Raw genomic sequence first — 19,661 nt, forward strand, 5'->3', positions numbered from 1 at the left:
TATACAAAGATGCAGTAGATTTAAGTAAGGTCAGTGAAAAACCTGACAAGTGTATTTGAATTGAGAGGAATTCACCCTTTAGTATAGTGGAATTAGATATAAAAACGGTTACCCACCCAGGGTAAAAAACGGTCTAACCCGGATAAAAAAAATATAAAGCTGTAATTTGGCACAGATGTTCTATACTAAGTTGGAAATGACCAGAAAAAAGCCCCATCAATTGGACATTGGGAATTCCATTTGGGCAAATACCATAATGGCGCACTGATCAGTAGTGGTTCAAAATTTTAATGTTGCTAAAACCACATAGTATGTACATCTTTTAAAAGATAATTTCATGCTGAATAACTTTTATTTAACGATTATCTAACGAAGAATTTACTTTGTTAGCTGTATAAGTTAAAAATAGTAGTGTTGTTAGTTTACTTGAGACAAATCAGTTGATAATCCAGTTAATTAAAATGCAATCTCCTAATGCAAGATTTTCATTTGAAATGCGTTAAGTTGGTCAACCTAACTGTTACTTTTCTGAAAATGTTGTTTTTACAGTTAGTTATGCTGAACCAGAGTGAACAATGAACTCATTCCAAACATATCTTCATTTCGAAGATCTCAAATACAAGTACCCCGGCTTCACATTGCTTACGGTGCTAACAATAAGAAGAACAGAGGTTTGAAATTGGCGGCTTAGTAGGATGTCGAGGAATAAAGTTCTTTTCTCTATTAATCTTTCAATAATCACATCTTTATCTATAATTTCCCCGCTGTTAAATGTAATCATTTTTGCACATGAAAAAGTGGAAGACCTGTTACCAATCAAAGAAAATTTTTTTTCTTGAAAGATCAAATTTTTTTAGCTTGAACGTGGTGGTTCTCAGGGCTCATGTCTTGATCCATGCTTGCACGATCTCATTGATCCGCCTTTTTCGTTAGAAGAGGTAATGTGAAAGTGTACGCTGACGATAATACTATTTTCAATTCTGCAAGAATATTAAAGAGTATTAAATGGTTACCAATCGAATCTACAAGAATGGTTCAAGGGAAACAAGCTTTCACTGAACATCGTCAAAACACAAAAACGCTAGACTAGCTGACCCTCTAATTACCTAACCCTCTCCAAGCTGGTCGCCAGGCCTGTGGAGTAGGGGTGGCCAACTCCCTATGTCCAATTCAGGCGAAGTTTAATGTCAAGTTATTTGCAATGTTAGATGCAGTAGCGTTATTACACCTTTGCAGTATAAGAAATCTGTCTTAAAGCCTGATTTAGACGAGACGAATTTTTTCGTGCGAAGCGAAGTCCTACAAACAAATTTCCTTCCGCTCCAATGAAAACGACTAAAAAACCCATTCAAAAAATTAGAGACAAAGGTCTCAGTGTGGCAAACAGCCAGTATTCTCGTTCTCCAGGGGTGGCATTACCCCATGCCACCACTTTGGCTACGGACCTGACCCTCTCGTGACTTTCAATGTGAAATGTCTATATTACTTTATACATCTTTCTTGTTTTCGTTAATTCGTGGGAATTTGCTGTAATAAGGAGGTTTCGTTTTCATTTCTAGCAAATCGGCTTTTTAGTTTATAAATCATTTGGCAAATGCTCTCAGTTGATAAACCTGGCTAAAAATTATGAAATGAATATGAATTATTTAAACGTTTGAATGAAAGTGGGAAGCCAAACTTTTGCAGAAACGAAAGAGGATATGACACGGCGCGAAGAACTTTTGAAAAATCCAAAAGGAGGCCAAAAGGATGGCAATGGCGGTTTGTACGGCGGAGAATCTTAAGGTTTTATTTGACCATTTAATTGAAGGTGAGGAACTTTTAACTGTGCTAAAAGAAGGTTTCAAGCATTTGCTTTTCCTACGGAGACAGCTCCCTTTACCATACCTTCTTCTAGAGCGTGAGCAGACGCTAGATAATGGTTTCCTAAACGGGCCTAATAATACTGGTAGAAGTCAAGGTAATGGTGGTAAATGTGGACACCGACCTGTTGGCCTCAGAAGTGCCAAGGCAAGGAAAAGAGATACAGCGATTACCAACATTAAAAGCAATTTGAATGCTTTGGATTGCCTTGAATCTACTAAAAGAATTTTTGCACTCGCGATCGTATTTGGTAGCACAATAATTAGCCCAAGGGAAGTTTTTTTATTAAGACCAAAATTTGGAAAGTCGGATGAAGATGTCAACACTAAAGTCGATGAAAAAAATGATGTTTCTCATGCTAAAAGGATAGACCGAACTGCACGTAGTCTGATTAGAAATCTCGTAACAAACCCGCAGCTGTCAAGTTTGTGCGAAATGAAGCCAACAAACGTGTTTATGTTTGTTCTCGCCACAAGAAGTCAGGAAAGCTCTTTGCATGATGGATTTCTGCCAAAGCAGGGCTATAAGTTACCACACAAAGGAAAACATTATGACATTATATTAACAAATGAAGATAGTTATGACTCAAATGAAGCTGATTTTTCTACTGAATTGCTGAATCTTCAGCAAGAAATGGATTTAATTTGGTATCAGGCCAAGAAAGTCTTACGCGGTTTCAGCGAAACAAAAAGTGCATTTTTGTAGGTTTTTCAATTTTTAAACTGTTCTCTATATATGAATTAAAATTTTTAAAAGGCTGACATTTAACAAAAAGAATTTAACAAGGATGTGATTCAATAACCTAATCAGTTTTAGCATTTATGATGTTATTTTATCAGCTTTTTCATTGAAAGTCTCAAGTCAAGAAATGATTAATAGATGTATGTATTGCTTTATTGTTAAACTCAGCCTTTTATTCAGTACACCTGTATGCTAAACAGGAATGTTAATGAAAATCAAATATGATCTTTGTTAGAAACAAATTGGAGTAATTTTAAGGGGGCAGTGTTATGAGACATTGCATGTATGTGGAACATAGAAAATTTTGTGTCAAGGCTGGTAAGAAAACATTAAAACAGAGAGAGCCTTTAAGGTGGAGGAAACATTGGTAACACAAATCTAAAATTGGTTAACTTCACATCTATAAACAGGCAATCAATTAAAATGAAACTACTCTTTGTTTCTAGACGCTTCATACAACTATGTTATTAGAAATAGCTGATTTACAATGCAAATTGAATTGAATTTGAAAATCATAAGTCGAACAGCACAACTTATGTTTATTAATTCTCTTTAAAGTACATAGTTCTTTTTAATGATATAACACAACCCATTGAAGTTATCAAAGATTGCTAAATAGAAATGTGCGGATTTCAGATTTTTGAACACTATCATAATATTTTTGAAGCACTTGTAAAATCATTGTGATTGGTTAGTGTCTAACCTTTATTTTCAAACAGTAATTTTATATAATCTTTTGTTTGATATATCTAATATAAATTTTTATGTAGTAGGATCCCTATAACTATTTGTTCACATCTCTGATTGTTTTTCTATGACAAAGCAGTGCTGATCATACCCTTTTTTTGCCTTCTTGTGACCCACATAATATATGATTTTGTAAATTGCTTCAGTAATTGTGAAAGCAATGTTTGGTATTGCTGTTGCATAAACTGTACCAATGGAGAAGCCAGTCAATACCCCTAATAGAACACTCCTGTGCAGTGTCATTCAGGAAATATTTTGTGTAAATGTATTTGGTCGTCATAAGATGATTGGTTTTCTGTTGGCAAGCCAGGATGCACTGTGAAAGATCCTTAAGGCATGAAATTTTTTACATTTGACCACTATTATTCATTGAAATAGATTTTTCAAATTTTCCACATAGGATTGCATTAGCAGTAGCTGCCTTGATTAGGTCACTTTTTCAATTAGATTTTGTGTTTCTTAAAAGGTTGATGTCATCCTGACTACTGAGGAATACTTTCTTGTGACTTTTAATGAAGATAAATTGAGTTATATTAACAATCAGGAGGTTTTTTGTATTTCTGTTTTCCCGCTAACATTAGGAACAACACCTTAAATTTTTAAAGATTTCTTAATCAGTTTAACTTACAAAGACAAATTTAATCTACAGTTTTTATGATAAATAGCCTAAAATACTCTGATGTATGCTTTATTACTAACTATCCAGGCTCTGTCAAGCAGTTTGTATTCTGTTAGTACAAAGCCATAATTACATCCTCATCAAATATCCTTTAATATGCCTGACAGCTGTGTGTCGATAGTGTGTTTAATTTGCAAGTGTTTCTGTATACAGCCAAATCTGTGGATTAGTCTCTGTAACAACTAGGGGCTACAGTAGCTTCAATCAAAGTCGTCTTCATCACTTGTGTCTGTCAGAAGATTCATTCTGTCCAGCTGCACAAAATCTCTTTGTTGCTGAAAAAAATTAAAGAAATTGAACCTTACCTGTAAAAAAATATCTAGCCCATAGAACAACAAAAATCGCAACTTAAATCTACATTGATTTCAAATATGAATTAGTTTCAATGCTTTCCGAAAGAGAAGGCCAAAAGGTCTAAGCGAAGAAAACAATTAGGTGCATACAATGAATTTCAGAAAACTTAGTCCTGCTGTGTGCATTTTAGATGGGATTAAAAGTCTTAGATTATAAATGATATGTTGATAATTGCAGAAAGGAAGTAAAGCAACTACTGTTTAAAGAATGATTGTTGCTCCCATGACAACGCTATTGTCTATAGTAAAAAGTAGGGACGAAGAAATGCGTTGAAAAGTTGGGGCAGGTTCAAAAGAGGGCATCATTTGACATAAATAGCGTATCTTTAAGGTCACAAAGCTACGTTGTTTAGTGCAGTGTATCGCCTGCCTTGCACTATAGAAAAACCTAATTTCCTTTAATTAGACGCAAGTTGAAGAGCTCGGGCTATTTGTAAAGCAGAGGGGGCACTTCAACCAGCTCAAGGATACGTACTTATCAATACTCCATTTCTAGCAAATCCAAAAGAAAATGCCTTGAGACTTGCACATTTCTGCTATGCTATGCACATTTCTCTCATCACCAATAACAAATGACCAAAAATATCATGTGCTGTCAAAGTCAGTTTCCTAAGCTAGTGATAGAAAAGTGGAGGCATTATCCTCGTATCCTTTAACATGGTCCAGCTGTCAAAACAAAGGTCGTATCAATTACTCCAAGCAAAGTTTCTGGATACCCCCAAAATATGAACAATTAACATATTTTATAATCTTTGCTTTTCTTGCTATTAACCTGATTTTGCTTGGCATAAATACCAGGTTTTTAGTAAAAATGTGTACCTAAACTCACCTTTCTACCGAAATATCGAACCTTCTTTAGCTTTCTTCTTCTGCAGCAGCGAAACAGCAAAATTGCAATAGAGATAAGCAAAGCTCCGACAACACCAGATGCTATCGGTAACAACACATTCACGTATACGAACCCAATGCCCTGGAATGGTAGCGTTTCAATTTAACTTGCCATATATAAACTTATAATCAAGTTAGTTTACTAATTACGCAAAACTGTATCAGAAACAAACTTTTTGACAGCTGACAGTTTATTTTGCTTGAAGTCTTTTTTGGTAGGGTGTGTTTATTGTTTATTGTAATACCAAATGCTTTATGAAACAAATTTGTTTGAAACTAGCATTTGCTGAAGGGCTACCCTCCTTGAATCTTTAACACCTGTTGCGTTACACTTTAACCTTCGAAAATGCCTGAACAATCACGAAATTTTATGCGTAAACTAAATCAACCTCAGTAAAGTATTGGGTACTGTGACCGGCACTCACCTTTTCGTTCTTTATTGCCTCAGGTACATAACCTAAAGAACAAGGAAAAAACTTATAAGTATGTAGAAAATTATGCATTAAAAAAGTAACGGTGCATTCGGCTGATTGTTTGGAATAAACTTTTGAGCAGGCTTATTCTTTTTGTCAACAAACAGCACAACACAGAAATATCATATGCGTCTTTCTGTAATTGGTTATCTCTTGTTACACCTCCACTGATCTTGAAATATAAATACAAATTTCTATATTGATGACCTATTCAGAAAGAAGATCCTTACCAGCTCAAGATCACAAGTTTCAAAAGTTTCTTACAAAATTGTCTATCAAACTGCGATGAACAAATGTTGTTTTATCTTGGCACCAATTCAAATCTTTTTTAGGTTATGTTTGGCTTAGAGGAAACTCAACCCCAAAAGGTAAGCTATTATTGCCTTAAGAATGGTTACTTTGAGAACGTATTCTTCATTTACGGATTCACTAGTCCGGTGATCATAGGCTAAAAAGCTGGGATTGTGGATTTGGCTTGCTAAGTAATATGTATCATACCTCCATATCCTTTCTCATCTGGAAGAACAGGCATACCCACAGTAGGGCTTGATGGGTAAACAGTGGATGCATACGTATCTGACTTTGACTTTGATGGGTTTGTGTTTGTCCCCGCGACACGTGAAACCGTGTTCTTTGTGTTGCCAAAACTCGTACTAAATGATGATATAGTCTTTTGTGCTGTATCTGATATCATAAGGCTGCTATGCGCTGCGGGCGATGATGAAATAAACAACGGAGTTGTTGATAAGTTCAATGTAGAAACGAAATGAGAGAACAGAGAGGCATGTTCATTTACTCTCGTTACCAATGACACGTTGGTCGTGCTGTTTACTGTCGTGTTTGTAGTGTTCAAGTGTCGCGAGCTAGAAACGTTCTTTGAGAACACGATACTTGTGCTGTTTAGGACTTTCGTTGGTTTTAAGGCTGGTGTACCTAAAAGTTCAGTACTGTTTCTGATTACTGACTTCGACATACTTTCATTTGATGAGCGAGAAATGCTCATCTTCTCTGTACTGACAGAACCAAAACTCGATGGACTTGGGACAATTGACTTGATTGGCACTGTTGGACTAGCTATTTGGCTAGCCTTTTTGTCCACAGATTCTCTAGTTTGTGAATTTTTCGAATCATAAGCAGCTTGAGCGTTTTCGTTTGATCCACCCAAGAATGGAAGTTGATTGAGAATACTGTCAATAAGATTTCCTTGTTTCCAGTGCTCTAATTGCTCTTGATTATCAGTAAGAAGATCTTCCGGCACAGAGTCGCAGCTACCTCCATGAAAAATATAAACAACAAGTAAGAATAAAACGTATACTTTCGAAAACATGTTGATCTCTCTATTTCTTGAAAAACTTGCCAAAATATGAAGCTACTGCTTCAATTTTAAACCAAATTTAGCCTCAAGAGCAAGCAAGTTGACATCTAGACACGCAAAATGCGTTTGGAAACTGTGAGATTACACATCCGCTATAATCTTATACTTTTGTTACTTTGGCGAAAATCTGCTTCTCATCGGAAAGGAGCCATTTCGGGTTTAATCCGTCACACTCTGATCCACAATAGTCCTTTAAGCTTCTAAAGTTTGAAGCACATTTTCAACTCATCTTGTTCCACTTAGAGACGCCAATATTTTTAACAATCGTTTGATACACAATGTATACAAAAAGTGTTGGCTACGACACAACAGTCAGAGTTAACAAAAAACAGACGTAAAAATCTCTATAATTACTGTATACGTAATTAGGCTCAACGGCAATGTTTCCACGACGACAATCTCCAGATCATTAGAGCATGTAGCCACCTGTTAGAGGACACTGTAAATACACGTGCAGAACTGGTAAGCACGAACAACAGGCGGGTACTGGCCGAGAACTATGTCCTTTGTAACGCAAATCAAACGTACCTCGATGGATAGACCTGCCAAAAGTAGATGAATACACTTTTCATCTGATGAATTTTTCAATATTTTTCACTATGAAAAATCATTCTACATTTCTTCAACTTTTGAAGTTAATAGTTTCTTTTTATGAATATCAAAAACCAAAGTTTTTCCCGACACTATCTAGGAAAGAGAGAGTATTTTCAGACGGCATAATCAGACAGCGCGCACTTTAGTGTGGTAGCAAGACAGCCACTTTTATATATACGACCTAAAATTGCAGCTACGTCACTGCCGAATCTCTTATAATGAAGTACACATACTCAGCATGAAGCGATTGTAATGCCCTGCTACTTTGCTGTGTTATTTAAGCAGAAACACGGGACCGGTTAATAGAAGTTGATGTCAGCGCTGTAAAACAGAGGAACACATTCAAGAATCGTTCTAATATATGACGGTTCTGTATACGTTGTCTCCTCAAAGGATTGAATTTTAAAATTCTATCGACTACTCAGTAATCTGATTCACTAATCGCTATTTATTCTACTCAACAGCGTTAAAAACTAAGAATCCATTTCAATGATTTCATATTATTATGTCTTGCATTCGTATTCTTGTTCGAAATAACACTGTAGATATAACAGTTGTTTCATTACTTTGTTTGCCAAAACACAATAGTCTGGCGTGGACTTGTCTGGTTTATGTAATAGTCGAGGTAGAAGCGTCTTAGGACTTAGGAGATGTTTCAGCTTGTTGTCTTATAGATGAAGTCTCTATACGTGGGGCCACTTGAATAGGTTTCATACGCTTTATATCATAGTAGGCACACAAGGCTATTTGGAAATGTTTACATCCTTCTGCTAAATTGTAGTCGGTTGATATTTTCTTATAATTTACTCGTGACAATTGAATGGGCATATTAAAGGGCATATGTCGGATTAACAATTGGCTAATGAAACAAAAGCGTTTGGAGTGGAATTCCATTGTTTCGTGACTTTTCACTTCTTCTTCAGTAAAAACTCACCCTCGATTTCATGCTTTCTACCAAACAAAAAAGATAATTGTATTGCATTAGCCAATCATGTTCACGACACATGTGCTTTAACGTCAGAGGCCAGTTTTCTGGCAATTTCTAGCATAAGAGTATGAAAAACAGTACAAGCCTTTTTTAAGAAGAAATTCACCCAAACTCTCCCCTAAGTGCCCTAAGTCTGACCAATGGTGATACACATATTCCCATCCTTGAAAAAAACGATTAGATGACTGTTCTTTAAAATTACAGCTAAACTATATTGGTAGAAACTGTTTCTTCTTCAAAAGGAATTTGGCAATTCATTAATTGACTACTGGTAATACAGATCTGTTACTTGACAGCATATGCTCTTCAAAACATACTTTTAACAGTGATGTTTAAATTAAGTATTTAAATAAAACTGTTAGGCTAGGCTATCCTTATCTCTGAAATATACTTTAGTAACTGACAAAAATTAAATATATTATTGAAAGCTGAAATTGGGGTAATACAAAGTATCAAGCCCCAGTATACAATGAGAAAAAGTAAATATATAACAAGAAGACAGGATAGAAAAGAAGTGGTTTTTTATTGTTCAGCTCTTCTTGCACTAACAGAGATCCAGCACTGTATGCTGCCCATCCAACACCAAACACCTATAAAAAAAGAAGGTGGATTCTAAAGTAAAAACCCTTCACAAAGTTTATCACCTGTCATCAGGGATGGCACTATGGGGTGTCAAGGGGGCAGCTGCATCCCCAAAAAGTTCCCAATGACACCCCATTGACACATAGTGGTTTGGTTTCTAGCGCCACCCCTGCCTGTTGTAATAAAGTATTACTTTGAAAAGAAGCTACATGATGGATAACAGAAATTGTTGACACATTCTACAAAAAGAGATGTGAGAAAAAATACCTACTTTATAGCTTTCAAATTTTCTTTGGCGTCTTTTTATAACAAAGTATATTTTAATGCAGCAAACAATCTAATGTTCACTTACCTTGCTTAGGGCAGCCAGATAGTATGAAACACTGAGCACTGGTTGAGCAATACCAGTGATAATTAAAGGAAGTAAACAGTAGCCAATAACACCAAGGCATTGTGAATAAGAAACCTGGAAAATGTAAATAAGGACTTTGATAAAAAGAAATACAAATGCTATTCAAACAACAAAAGCTGATGATATAAGTTCACTTATGATGATAACTTTGAAAATGGTTTTGAAATTGGTCAGTGTTAATTAAGCATTTTATGATATAAAGATAAATTGAATAAACCAAATGTTCTGTCTTTTCCAATAATAAAAGACAAACAAACTTTCAAACATCATACTGTCAAGGGCACAATTTCTGATTGCTTTTTAATTAAACCTGAAGGTTAAAAAATCTTAGAGGCTGGATAATTTTAGTAGTTCTATTTTCTCAAACTGAGTACTTACTTCCCCACCAAGTGCTCTTGCCAAAACAAATATAACAAATGAGCCAGTAAACCAGATTGTAACTATCCATGACAAAACCTAATAGGAAAATGTTGGTGATAAAAATATTATCTACATCATATTCTGAATTAATAACTTGTAGTAGTAATTCTACATAATGAATACCACAGCGCACAATATATGCTGGATGTGATAAATGCTCATAATTAGTCAAGTTGATAGGAAAGTAGACAAGTATTTTTGTGTCTTTAGAAAAAAAAGTTGCTTGTTCAGTAAAAGTTTAAAAGGGTTCATATTTCTTTGAAATGTTTTGCGTGATAAAAGGGATGTCTATCAAAAATGAATGAAAGAAAAATAAATTAAAAATAAACAAGAAATTTGGAGATTCTAAGTCTTAACCCCCAATTTGAGTGTACAATACATACCCTGAATTGTCCATATAATGAAAGGAGTGAAAACACAAGAACCACAAACAATGGACCCCAGAAGTCAGGGTTTTCTTTAACAATGCTTCTTTGAAATCCCAATGAAGGAATAGGAAAGAGAACACATCTCAATTTGTAAAAGATCTCTTGTGGATTTATATCAAGTTCTTCCCTGGAAAAAGCAAGACACAAGTATTAAGGCATCTTCAGTAAAAACATACATTTCAAAAAATAAGAAACAAAATGATTAGCAATTGAATTTGTTTCCAGTTACATCAAGCAAACATAATATGCAATATCAGTTACTGGCAAAGAACTCTGGACAAAACACAAATAAATAAGTTATGATATAAGATGAATGACTTTGACAGAGTTGCTTTTAAAAAAACAAAAAGTCAGATTAAAATAGCATGGCAATGCAATTGATCTAACCTTTTTCACATTTAAAATAGAAGCATTTCTGAAAAAAGTTTTGAATTTAAACCAATATCTATTTTCATGCTTTGTAACATATCAAGCAATTAAAAAACACTTTTAGGCAACACATGACAGTGCTGATTGATGTTTAAAGCATTTGGCTGATGATTTGAACATTATGCATTTAAGACATATCAGGATTACTTTCCTCAAGCCTACAGCAAATTCAGCTGGTGATAAAAAGTAAAAAATACTCTTCATATTGTGGAACATTGCAGGTTCACAACAGTTTCAAGCTACAGAAGTGGTAAGGTATTTAGAAGGTATGATTGCAAGTTTTGCAACTTTGCATTGTTAATAAACCAGTAAGCACAGTTTCTCCAGTGTTGCACACTTGAAAACTGATTTGCCATTGTGGAAAATCTCTTTATTTGGGTGGATCCTGAAAAGTTAGCAGCAACAAAAAACCATTTGCTCAAAGTATTGCAGGGACAGAATTCCCAAAGAGGGAAACTACAAGATCCAGGTTGGAAAACATGTATAATTTTGCTTCAACCAACAGTACATTATCAGCTGCCATCTGCGCAAGTAGAGGTATTTGAGCTGGAGCAATTAAAATCATAAATACAGTGCTTTGGTATGATATAGATGACTTAATTGATATTTTGGGTCAAACGTAAGCACAAGAAATTGTTGCAAGCATTTGCAAGTTTTCCAGCCTGGAATAAGATAAACTTCAAAAGTATCTTTGACGTTTGAAGTGCAAGCCTAAGATGTTGTTGCTGCAAAGCCAAACATTAATAGAAAATTGACCATTTTCCATGAAAATTATCATATGGACGACAATCTGGACAAATGGACAAATGGACGACACCTCGAAAAGAATAAAAGGTTTGTCATAAGAAATAAACATACAACAAGGGCTTGTCGTAGGCCTCATCGTCAATATCTTCTATTTCCAACAACCAGCCGAAGCCTCGCTTGTTTAGAATGTTTGAGGTAAGACCGTCGACTCCTGTGGCGTCTTTGGTTGTCGAGCTTTGGTCGTTGTTTATCATCGTTCCACTGTAAACATTTTGATCACTTTCTGTGCTTACAAATGAAAGCTCTCCGAGCTCAATGTTTGCCATATCTTGTGTCTGAGATGTCATTTTTACGGTCGTAGCATTAAACTATTGAGATAAATTTTCGCTTCTCCTAGCCGTTTTTCTTTTCAATCATCAAGGCCATAAATATGATATTGAACCACCTTTTCGCGAAATTGTTTGCGATAGTATCTGATAAATCTCAGTTCCAATTACTTTTCTGGATTATCCACCAAAATAAATTCGAAATAAAACTATACAAATAAATTGCTGTTAGGCTTCCAACGCTTGATTTAAGATGACAACGAACAGAAAAAAAATGTTTCTCTGCAACTCAACTAACTTGTGAAATCAAACATGGTGACGTCGTGGTAGCAACATCAACAACATAAGTTACAATAAACACTGCGAAGGAGCAACTTTGGTTAGCGAGTGTGGTGGCGGGAAGGAAGAAGGATTAGTGTTGTTTGTGTTTTGGAAAAGACGCGAAATGCCAAAAAGAAAATGCCCATTTCCTCAAAACTCCAATCTGATGAAAATGCACATTGACATGAGGGATGTTGGTAAAGAAGAATACCAAAGGGAGGTGTATGGTAAGTGACTCTTATATTGTTTTTACGCGGACTAAGAAGAAAGGCAAATGTGTGATTTTCAGTCCCTTGTGCAGCAAATCACTTCAGATCATTCAAAAGTTAATTTCAGTATCTTATAAAGAAAAAAATCATTTTGAAAGTTTTTTCATGTAGAAGAGACAAGCCAGAGTTATATAGAGGACGATGAATGTCATGTTAAATTAAATTCTGCTTGTCAAGATTTCACAGAAAATTTGACTTTGATTTTGCTGCCAGGAAAAAAGATATTTTTTCAAGCCCTGAGAGTTCCAGGTTCTTTGTAAATCATGTCAGGAAATGGGCATTGCATTGTCATACCAGATATCTTTTTTGTTACTATACATGATCAGTTCTATGGTAATATACTTATAAAATATTTCCATGCAAGGCAAAATCCTTCAGAAGCTGCTTGAATGAAAAGAAAGGCTGTGGGTACCATTTGATCATTGGTGTTTGCACTTGATTGGGCAACTGCGTGCCTGAAATCATGTACTGTAAAGAAATTTCTATTGTTAATAATGTAAAATGTAATCAAATAGAGACTGCGCTGCCAATATGCAAAAGTGCACGGATGGAAAAATTTGAATGCGTAGGCAATATATTGCGGGCGTGCGACAAACTTTCCATTCTGGCCCAAGCAGATCTCTAACTCGGGGCCCTCTGTAAAGATTTTGGTAGGTTCGTGGCTGATCACATACCTTGAAGCAAACTTTTTCATCAAGTTGTGCATTTCATAACTTCTGGTTTAAATTTTACAGAAAAGCAGTAATATCAGTACTATTGATGTTGTGACTTTTCAGGGCAATTTCCAGGCTTTATGGTCCCAAAGTATTATAAAAAATTTGTTTTTCAAGTGTTATAGATACCCAAAAAGAAACTTCTATTATTTAGATCTCAACATATATTTGCAACAGTAATGTACTGAACAAGCTTAGCTAGACTATAAACATGCTTTCAATCCAAAAATTACTTCCTGTTATGGTAATAGTGGCAACACAGATTTAGAGTGGTTATTTCACCACACTTAATTGGCACAGACAGTTTTCCATTGTTTAACTTGCATATTGGGTTATGCAATTCCCTAAATGGTGAATGGTGCTATTAAAAGATGATTCCTAGGCTAAGGCACACAATATCACTTCTTTTTGAGAAGCAGATGTCTTGCCATATGCACACATGCCAAGGCACAAACGTGCAATCAAGTGCCTCTCACTGAGTGTTGTGCCTCTAGCTGCCTATTATCTGTGTTATAAATAACAGTTTATGTGTTGATGAGTTATATGCTAAGGTGCATGTGATACCTGCTAAGGTCTGTGCAGAATACTTTGCCTTTATAGTGCTTTTCTCACTAATTCTTTCAGCTGTCCATTCTAGAAGCATTTACAATCTTCTCAGTCAAATTGTTGCAATGAGAGTTGACTCTAATACTATAAGAATCAGGACTTTTTGTAAGAAATAGCTAACGCGGATGGCCCATCGCTTGCTTGGTTTCTCCTGCGCGAGTGATCGCTCTAAAAATGATAATAACAATGAACAATGCTAAAAGCATCTGTAATGTTTATAAAAACCATTTGATCATGTTGTTTAAGGTAAAATCCAATGAAAACAAACTGTTACAATACCCAATATAAATGTGTTTCCTTTATTAACTTTATGCACATCACGAAGGGCATATCAACGTTATTGCCGGATGATCGCAAAATATTCTTCTTTTTCAAAAACACTTTAGCTGCCCAGAAAATGTTCCAAGTGCTATTGTAGTTCAAATACTAAGTGCCAATAGTATTCCTAAACATTCGCAATGGAATTGATTTTCAAATACATTCTTTCATTGAGCTGTGGTTAAGTCAGCTTACTTATATTTTCTGTGTTTTGATATATCGACTTTATATTGTCTATGTCACTTGCTTGGGTCACAAAAGATGACTAGAAATGTGTTAATTGATGAGACATTTATTCTCAAAATGGTTGAGTTTGCTCAAGTGCTGATGCAATCGCGAGCGATTGCACGCGTCAGACGAAAAGGCCCGAAGGATTGTTTCTTAACATCCAGATTAAACCTCTGTTTTAATAACTTTAAACTGTGTCCCCTTGTTATGCCTTACATCCTTGACAGGGGATTGTGGCTTTAAACATTGTGCATCTTATGCATGTATTTATATGTTTGATAATATGACTTCCTTACTGATTACTTTTTTATTTAGAAAAGACAAAAAATCTGTTGATGAAAGGTGCAATTGAGGCATCAAAGACACATGACAGTACCACCGATGCCAACAGGATTTCTAATGGAAAAGGAAAAAAGGTCCTTGGACCTGCTTTGAGTAAAAGGGTCACATTTGAAAAATGTTTAAGCTGTGGCAATGCAAATGGAGCTAGTTTAATAAAGTGTGAGTTTTGTGAACAAAATGTATGCACAGGCTGTTGCAGGGTTTGTGTTGAGTGTGAGAAGACTTTCTGCCATGTCTGTTCAGTTATCAAGTAAGTGCATTTAATGCCAATATGCATTTACAATTTTATGTGCAATTTTGTTGTTGCTATGCATATCATGGCTCTAATGTAAATCTTTTTAACTACATCAACCATTCACCGTCTGCCTTCTATAGAGAAGATTCTGACAAACACAAACTAGCTCAGTGAAATCACAAATTTTTGACAAATTTTCTAAATGGTTTTGTACTAGATATTTTTTTGGGTTGAAGGTTGTAAATAACGTATGAGAACTAGCAACTTTCTCCACTTGACTTTAATCCTGTAACTTTAGTCCCACAGATATCTAAATTTTTAAAGTTACTTGTGTTTTCTTTTGATATTTCTTTGAGTTGTGATAATCTATTGAGATGCCCAAATTTCCCTTTTTGTTATTGCCTTGTTTGATGCCTTTTTACTAGTTGCTTACCGGTTGAAAGGTATTGTTATCAGATTTTTTCACTTGCCTTTTGTTTATTGTTAGTTGATTAGTATGCAAATTTATTTTGAAAACATGATTTTGATATCAAGTGTTGTTGATGCTCTTAGCTTAGTTATGTTAGTGCTAAATTTTGCATAGTTTTACCAATTTTTTCCTTAGCAATGCTTTGCAGGTTTGTCTTTAAGAAAAATCTTGATTACATTTATTTGATTGATATTACCCATTTTTTATTCACAGCTATGACTTTAGAGACGAGAGAGAGTTTTGTCTCAGCTGTGTCAGATAAGTGGCTCTTATCTTCTTATGTGATTGCAAGAAGACTTTGGGGACAAAAAAGACATCACAGAAACTATTTTGTAATAAAAGGATTTTATAAAAACAAGAAATGTGTGCGGAAAGAGGTATCCTGAGGGTTTCTTGCTTTATTTATTTTGCTAAAACATTGTGAATAGTTCAATTATTGAACATGTAAATACCCAGTTTCTATTAACCATTTCATGTTAGCAGTACCCTTATACTTTTTCAATGCCTAGTGATTATAGGAAGTTTCTAATATGTCTCTATCTTTGTATTTTATTTCATATTTAATAATGTAAATACTTAACTGATGTTTCATCAATTTATGGAGGCTGAAAACATCAAGAGCTTTTCTCTACGTAATACCGTGAAAATTGTTTTGCAATAAAATCATGTGATTAATCAGACAAACTGCTTTCTGCTCCATTTACACTTTCCTCTTTCTTTTGCTCATTCAATTGGAAGCCAAGCAATGCAACCAAACATGCTGGTATTTGAGTCTTTTCCTTCTAAAGAATATTTTTATAAAAAGCATAAAGGACTGCAGCTTTTGACCATTAGTTTATATTCATAATGTTGTACGTTTGAAAATTGATAAGATTTCTTAAAAAACTTATTTGGGCTATTGTTGACTACTTCATTATCAAGCCATGAATAGTTTGTATGATGTTATGCACTATTTTTGATTGTTTTAAACATAGCCTTGTCTGTATTATAATAGAGTTATTATCTATAACTGTTTTCAGACAAATTTTGTCTTCTTTTTGTGACTTTTTGTTTCTGTTCTGTTTAAACTGAACTGTTTATTTGATTCTATTGAAAGACTGCTAGAAAATATGTGACCTGTTTCATATATTCTCTAGTTTTATTTATTGCACTGCAAATTTGATTTATACAGTAATTAGGTAATTAATATAGCTTGATCATAGGCAGATTACAGAAAAGTTTAGTGAAAATTGAGTTGCAAAGCGATTGCATCGCTCAATCTATTTTAGGATATTTGAAATTTGACCGTTTTAGCAGAAAGACTGTGGTATAAAACCACTGAATTCGCTGTCAGTTAAAAACTTTTGAACAACTTTTGACTGACGACATCATTGGGCACGTGATTTGCAGATGATGAATAGTAAAAAAGTTGGTAACTTTTACTATTGACAGACAGCATGTTTCATCTAATGTTGAACGATTTCCACTTAATCTATTCCTTGCTAATGGCAAGAGCATAGTCACCCTTGCTCTGAATATCGCAAAGTAAGGAGTGGCAACCATGGCCAGCATAGCAGAGCAGTTGCTAGTTTTACTTTACCAGTTATTTCTGCAAGGAACTACAAGAGTCATCATTTTCGCAAACAAGATTACAGGTAATAAGAAAATCTTTTTTATAAGAGGACATCGAAATTCGCAAATTGTTCGAGACTTTCAGATGGCATTAGAAAAAAACGCCAGGTCTAGTGGGTGTACCCAAGCATACGGGAATGTTTAGAGATATTTCGGCTATCATGAGAGAAGGAAAAATTTCTCAATCTGCTGACAAATTAAGTGAATAAATAGGATTATAATAATGACTTGATTGACAAGAGTATAGAGACAAGATTTTCAAAAGTTTATTCAAGAAGTAGAAGCTTGCTCTTGAAAAAAATCTATGCCAAAGTTATGTCCTACCAAATCCAATTCAATTCAGCTCAAATTCATTCAGAGATGAAGAGTAGGCAAGTTAATGATGATACAAGTACGTGTTTTGTGCGACCCAAAGAAAGCAGTACTTATCTAGTCCAAGCCGCAAAATAGAATTTATGAATATCTATATTACTATCGAAATTGAAAATGAATGTCGAGAATATGCAGCATACATATATTTATAAGCTTTCACGTTTTTATTTTGTAGTTTGGGTAAAATCATGTTTGCTTTGCTTAGTAAATTTTTGACGGTTTGGGATGAATGAGAGAACTTCTAATTATTTTAACCGTTTATTTGTTACTTCATCATAGACCTAAAGTCTATAACTTTCTTGCGGTGCTACAAGTGAGTTGTCAAGTCAGTTCTAGGTAAACAAGGCCTTGGCTAATCAAAGATGGAACAGAACTTATCGATATCACATTGTATTTTGTCTACCTAAGAATACCGAGTACGTTTTTCATCGACTTTGTCACCAAGATACACCACATCTTGAGCTTTATCTAAGTATCCACCGACTAAATTCGATCAGTACAAAAGTACAACATTTCGTTTTACTGGTGCTGAGCAGTAAAACCTGTGCCATCAGAAATAGCCTTTGCTTTGACGAAATCTCGTTATAGATACAATATAAAGAGGATTACAACACAATATAAAGAGCATTTAGCCAAGGACCCTTGAGGCAAACCTTAATGAATCTTGGCAAGAAGATGTTTTATTCATCACACGGCTAAATCATCATCACAATTGTTTTCTGTTTGCTAAATTATTGTGTAGCAGTCATTTGAAATCCTTATAAAAGTTGAAAAACACATCGACTCAAGAGTTTTTGTCATCTAATCATTGGTAGATGCTCTCGAGTCTCGAGAGGTTCTATCAAACTCTAACTTAGATCAACTTTCAGCATTAGTCTCCAAGTACCTGACTGTTTTCAAACGTTAGGATGTGTTGCATGGCAGCTTGTGGTAATGATAGACCAAGACTTGGTGCAAAATCACAAGAATCTAGCAAGAACAATGCTCTACTATGGCTGAAGCTTATGCAAACAGTACTGCAGCAAAATTGATGAAAGATTTCACTCAGTTGACTCTGGGCAAAATTCTCAACACCGCAGATTGCATAATACTGCCTATAAGAATATTTCAAGTCGTTATTTGCTGTCTCACCCAGTTGACTCTGGGTAGTATACAGTTGGCTCTGGGCAGTGTATGCAATTTCTAAGTAAAACTGAGTCCTTTTCTTTAATGTTCGCATGAGTGGTGCATTAAAGGAAATTGCATCAGAGATTTCTCAGTTAACCTTTTTTCTACGAAAACTGCCTCATACCCAAAATGTTCTATGTATTACCTTAAAGGCAATGTTTACATTCTGCAAGCAAAGATTTCTAAAGATGTCTCTGGAAGCTACTTTTATTTAGCAATTGGATTTTGTGGTCATTGGTAAAAATGGCATCGAGAAGATGTGCTTGTCGAGCAGTGTCCTGTTCCTTCCTCTCGATGGATTCACCCCCTCATGATTCCTATGCCTGCAATAAAAGAGAGCTGATGGCTCTCCTAACCATTGGTAACAATTCCTTTTCCTTTAGTGAGGTTGGTCATTTTGATGATCCGAGCCCAAGACCGTTGGATCTGTATTCCGCGACTCGTTGTACGCACGTTGAAAAACACATTGTATACAGAAGTGAAAAAATCCCCACGAGATGAACATCTTGGCTTAAGTTGAAAATTCTGAAAAGAATTCATGGTGAAGAATTTCAGAATGTTACATACGTACAATACCTCTACAAGTCACCAGAAAGCAAGTAGTAACAAAATGAATGGTTGCTAACAAAATTTGTTCCGACATACACACTTTCTTATAAGAGCCAGATAAACTCTACCGTGGCTGAGACTTGAATATCCTGACTGTTATTCCCAACTGTAAAATTTTTACAAGAAAATTAAGCAACAATTTTACACGACTTTTTAAGTGGCACGATTATTTAGCCGATAAAATCAGCTCTGATCTATTTTTTTCTTCTAACTTCTTATCTGAAGAAGCAGATAAGAAATTAGGGCCCGGGGCCAAAAAATCTGCGGGGCCCTTGTTCTTTACAAACTCTATCTTTGTTCTGTGGGGCCCCTTTTGGCTACGATGAGTGCGGGGCCTGGGGCCATGGCCCCCCTAA

General features: G+C 35.1%; 4 protein-coding genes across 4 annotated transcripts; 2 read left to right on the forward strand and 2 right to left on the reverse strand.

Moving 5' to 3' along the window:
- The first annotated feature begins 1,713 nt into the window (after positions 1–1,713).
- Positions 1,714–7,012, forward strand: LOC135688983 (uncharacterized). The gene has a single exon (XM_065206070.2). It carries the CDS (start codon positions 1,750–1,752, stop codon positions 2,566–2,568), a length of 819 nt encoding a protein of 272 aa, XP_065062142.2. The 5' UTR covers positions 1,714–1,749; the 3' UTR covers positions 2,569–7,012.
- Positions 2,951–7,071, reverse strand: LOC135688972 (uncharacterized). The gene is made up of 4 exons (XM_089110591.1): positions 6,243–7,071; positions 5,697–5,728; positions 5,213–5,353; positions 2,951–4,305 (listed from the first exon to the last, which is right to left on the reverse strand). Exons 1-4 carry the CDS (start codon positions 7,069–7,071, stop codon positions 4,231–4,233), a joined length of 1,077 nt encoding a protein of 358 aa, XP_088966717.1. The 3' UTR covers positions 2,951–4,230.
- Positions 7,072–8,075: 1,004 nt separating this feature from the next.
- LOC135688991 (protein YIPF4) lies at positions 8,076–12,363 on the reverse strand. The gene is made up of 5 exons (XM_065206084.2): positions 11,831–12,363; positions 10,499–10,670; positions 10,074–10,151; positions 9,636–9,749; positions 8,076–9,291 (listed from the first exon to the last, which is right to left on the reverse strand). Exons 1-5 carry the CDS (start codon positions 12,064–12,066, stop codon positions 9,154–9,156), a joined length of 738 nt encoding a protein of 245 aa, XP_065062156.1. The 5' UTR covers positions 12,067–12,363; the 3' UTR covers positions 8,076–9,153.
- Positions 12,364–12,386: 23 nt separating this feature from the next.
- On the forward strand, positions 12,387–16,586 carry LOC135688997 (apoptosis regulatory protein Siva). Its single transcript, XM_065206096.2, has 3 exons — positions 12,387–12,593; positions 14,816–15,092; positions 15,760–16,586. Exons 1-3 carry the CDS (start codon positions 12,491–12,493, stop codon positions 15,806–15,808), a joined length of 429 nt encoding a protein of 142 aa, XP_065062168.2. The 5' UTR covers positions 12,387–12,490; the 3' UTR covers positions 15,809–16,586.
- The last annotated feature ends 3,075 nt before the right edge of the window (positions 16,587–19,661 follow it).

This window comes from Rhopilema esculentum, chromosome 10, assembly GCF_057945365.1.
Source record: "Rhopilema esculentum isolate cy_ngs chromosome 10, ASM5794536v1, whole genome shotgun sequence".
Classification (NCBI taxonomy): Eukaryota; Metazoa; Cnidaria; class Scyphozoa; order Rhizostomeae; family Rhizostomatidae; genus Rhopilema; species Rhopilema esculentum.

Excerpts from the sequence above, each read along its gene's own strand:
- LOC135688983 (XM_065206070.2), top strand. The coding sequence starts at position 1,750 with ATGGCAATGGCGGTTTGTACGGCGGAGAATCTTAAGGTTTTATTTGAC.
- LOC135688972 (XM_089110591.1), bottom strand. The coding sequence starts at position 7,071 with ATGTTTTCGAAAGTATACGTTTTATTCTTACTTGTTGTTTATATTTTT. Across the intron at positions 5,729-6,242 it reads AGATGAGAAAGGATATGGAG|GTTATGTACCTGAGGCAATA; the intron begins GTATGATACATA and ends CTTGTTCTTTAG. Across the intron at positions 5,354-5,696 it reads AGGCAATAAAGAACGAAAAG|GGCATTGGGTTCGTATACGT; the intron begins GTGAGTGCCGGT and ends CTACCATTCCAG.
- LOC135688991 (XM_065206084.2), bottom strand. The coding sequence starts at position 12,066 with ATGACATCTCAGACACAAGATATGGCAAACATTGAGCTCGGAGAGCTT. Across the intron at positions 10,152-10,498 it reads CATTATATGGACAATTCAGG|GTTTTGTCATGGATAGTTAC; the intron begins GTATGTATTGTA and ends TTTTCCTATTAG. Across the intron at positions 9,292-9,635 it reads ATCTGGCTGCCCTAAGCAAG|GTGTTTGGTGTTGGATGGGC; the intron begins GTAAGTGAACAT and ends CTTTTTTTATAG.
- LOC135688997 (XM_065206096.2), top strand. The coding sequence starts at position 12,491 with ATGCCAAAAAGAAAATGCCCATTTCCTCAAAACTCCAATCTGATGAAA. Across the intron at positions 12,594-14,815 it reads ATACCAAAGGGAGGTGTATG|AAAAGACAAAAAATCTGTTG; the intron begins GTAAGTGACTCT and ends TTTTTTATTTAG. Across the intron at positions 15,093-15,759 it reads CATGTCTGTTCAGTTATCAA|CTATGACTTTAGAGACGAGA; the intron begins GTAAGTGCATTT and ends TTTTATTCACAG.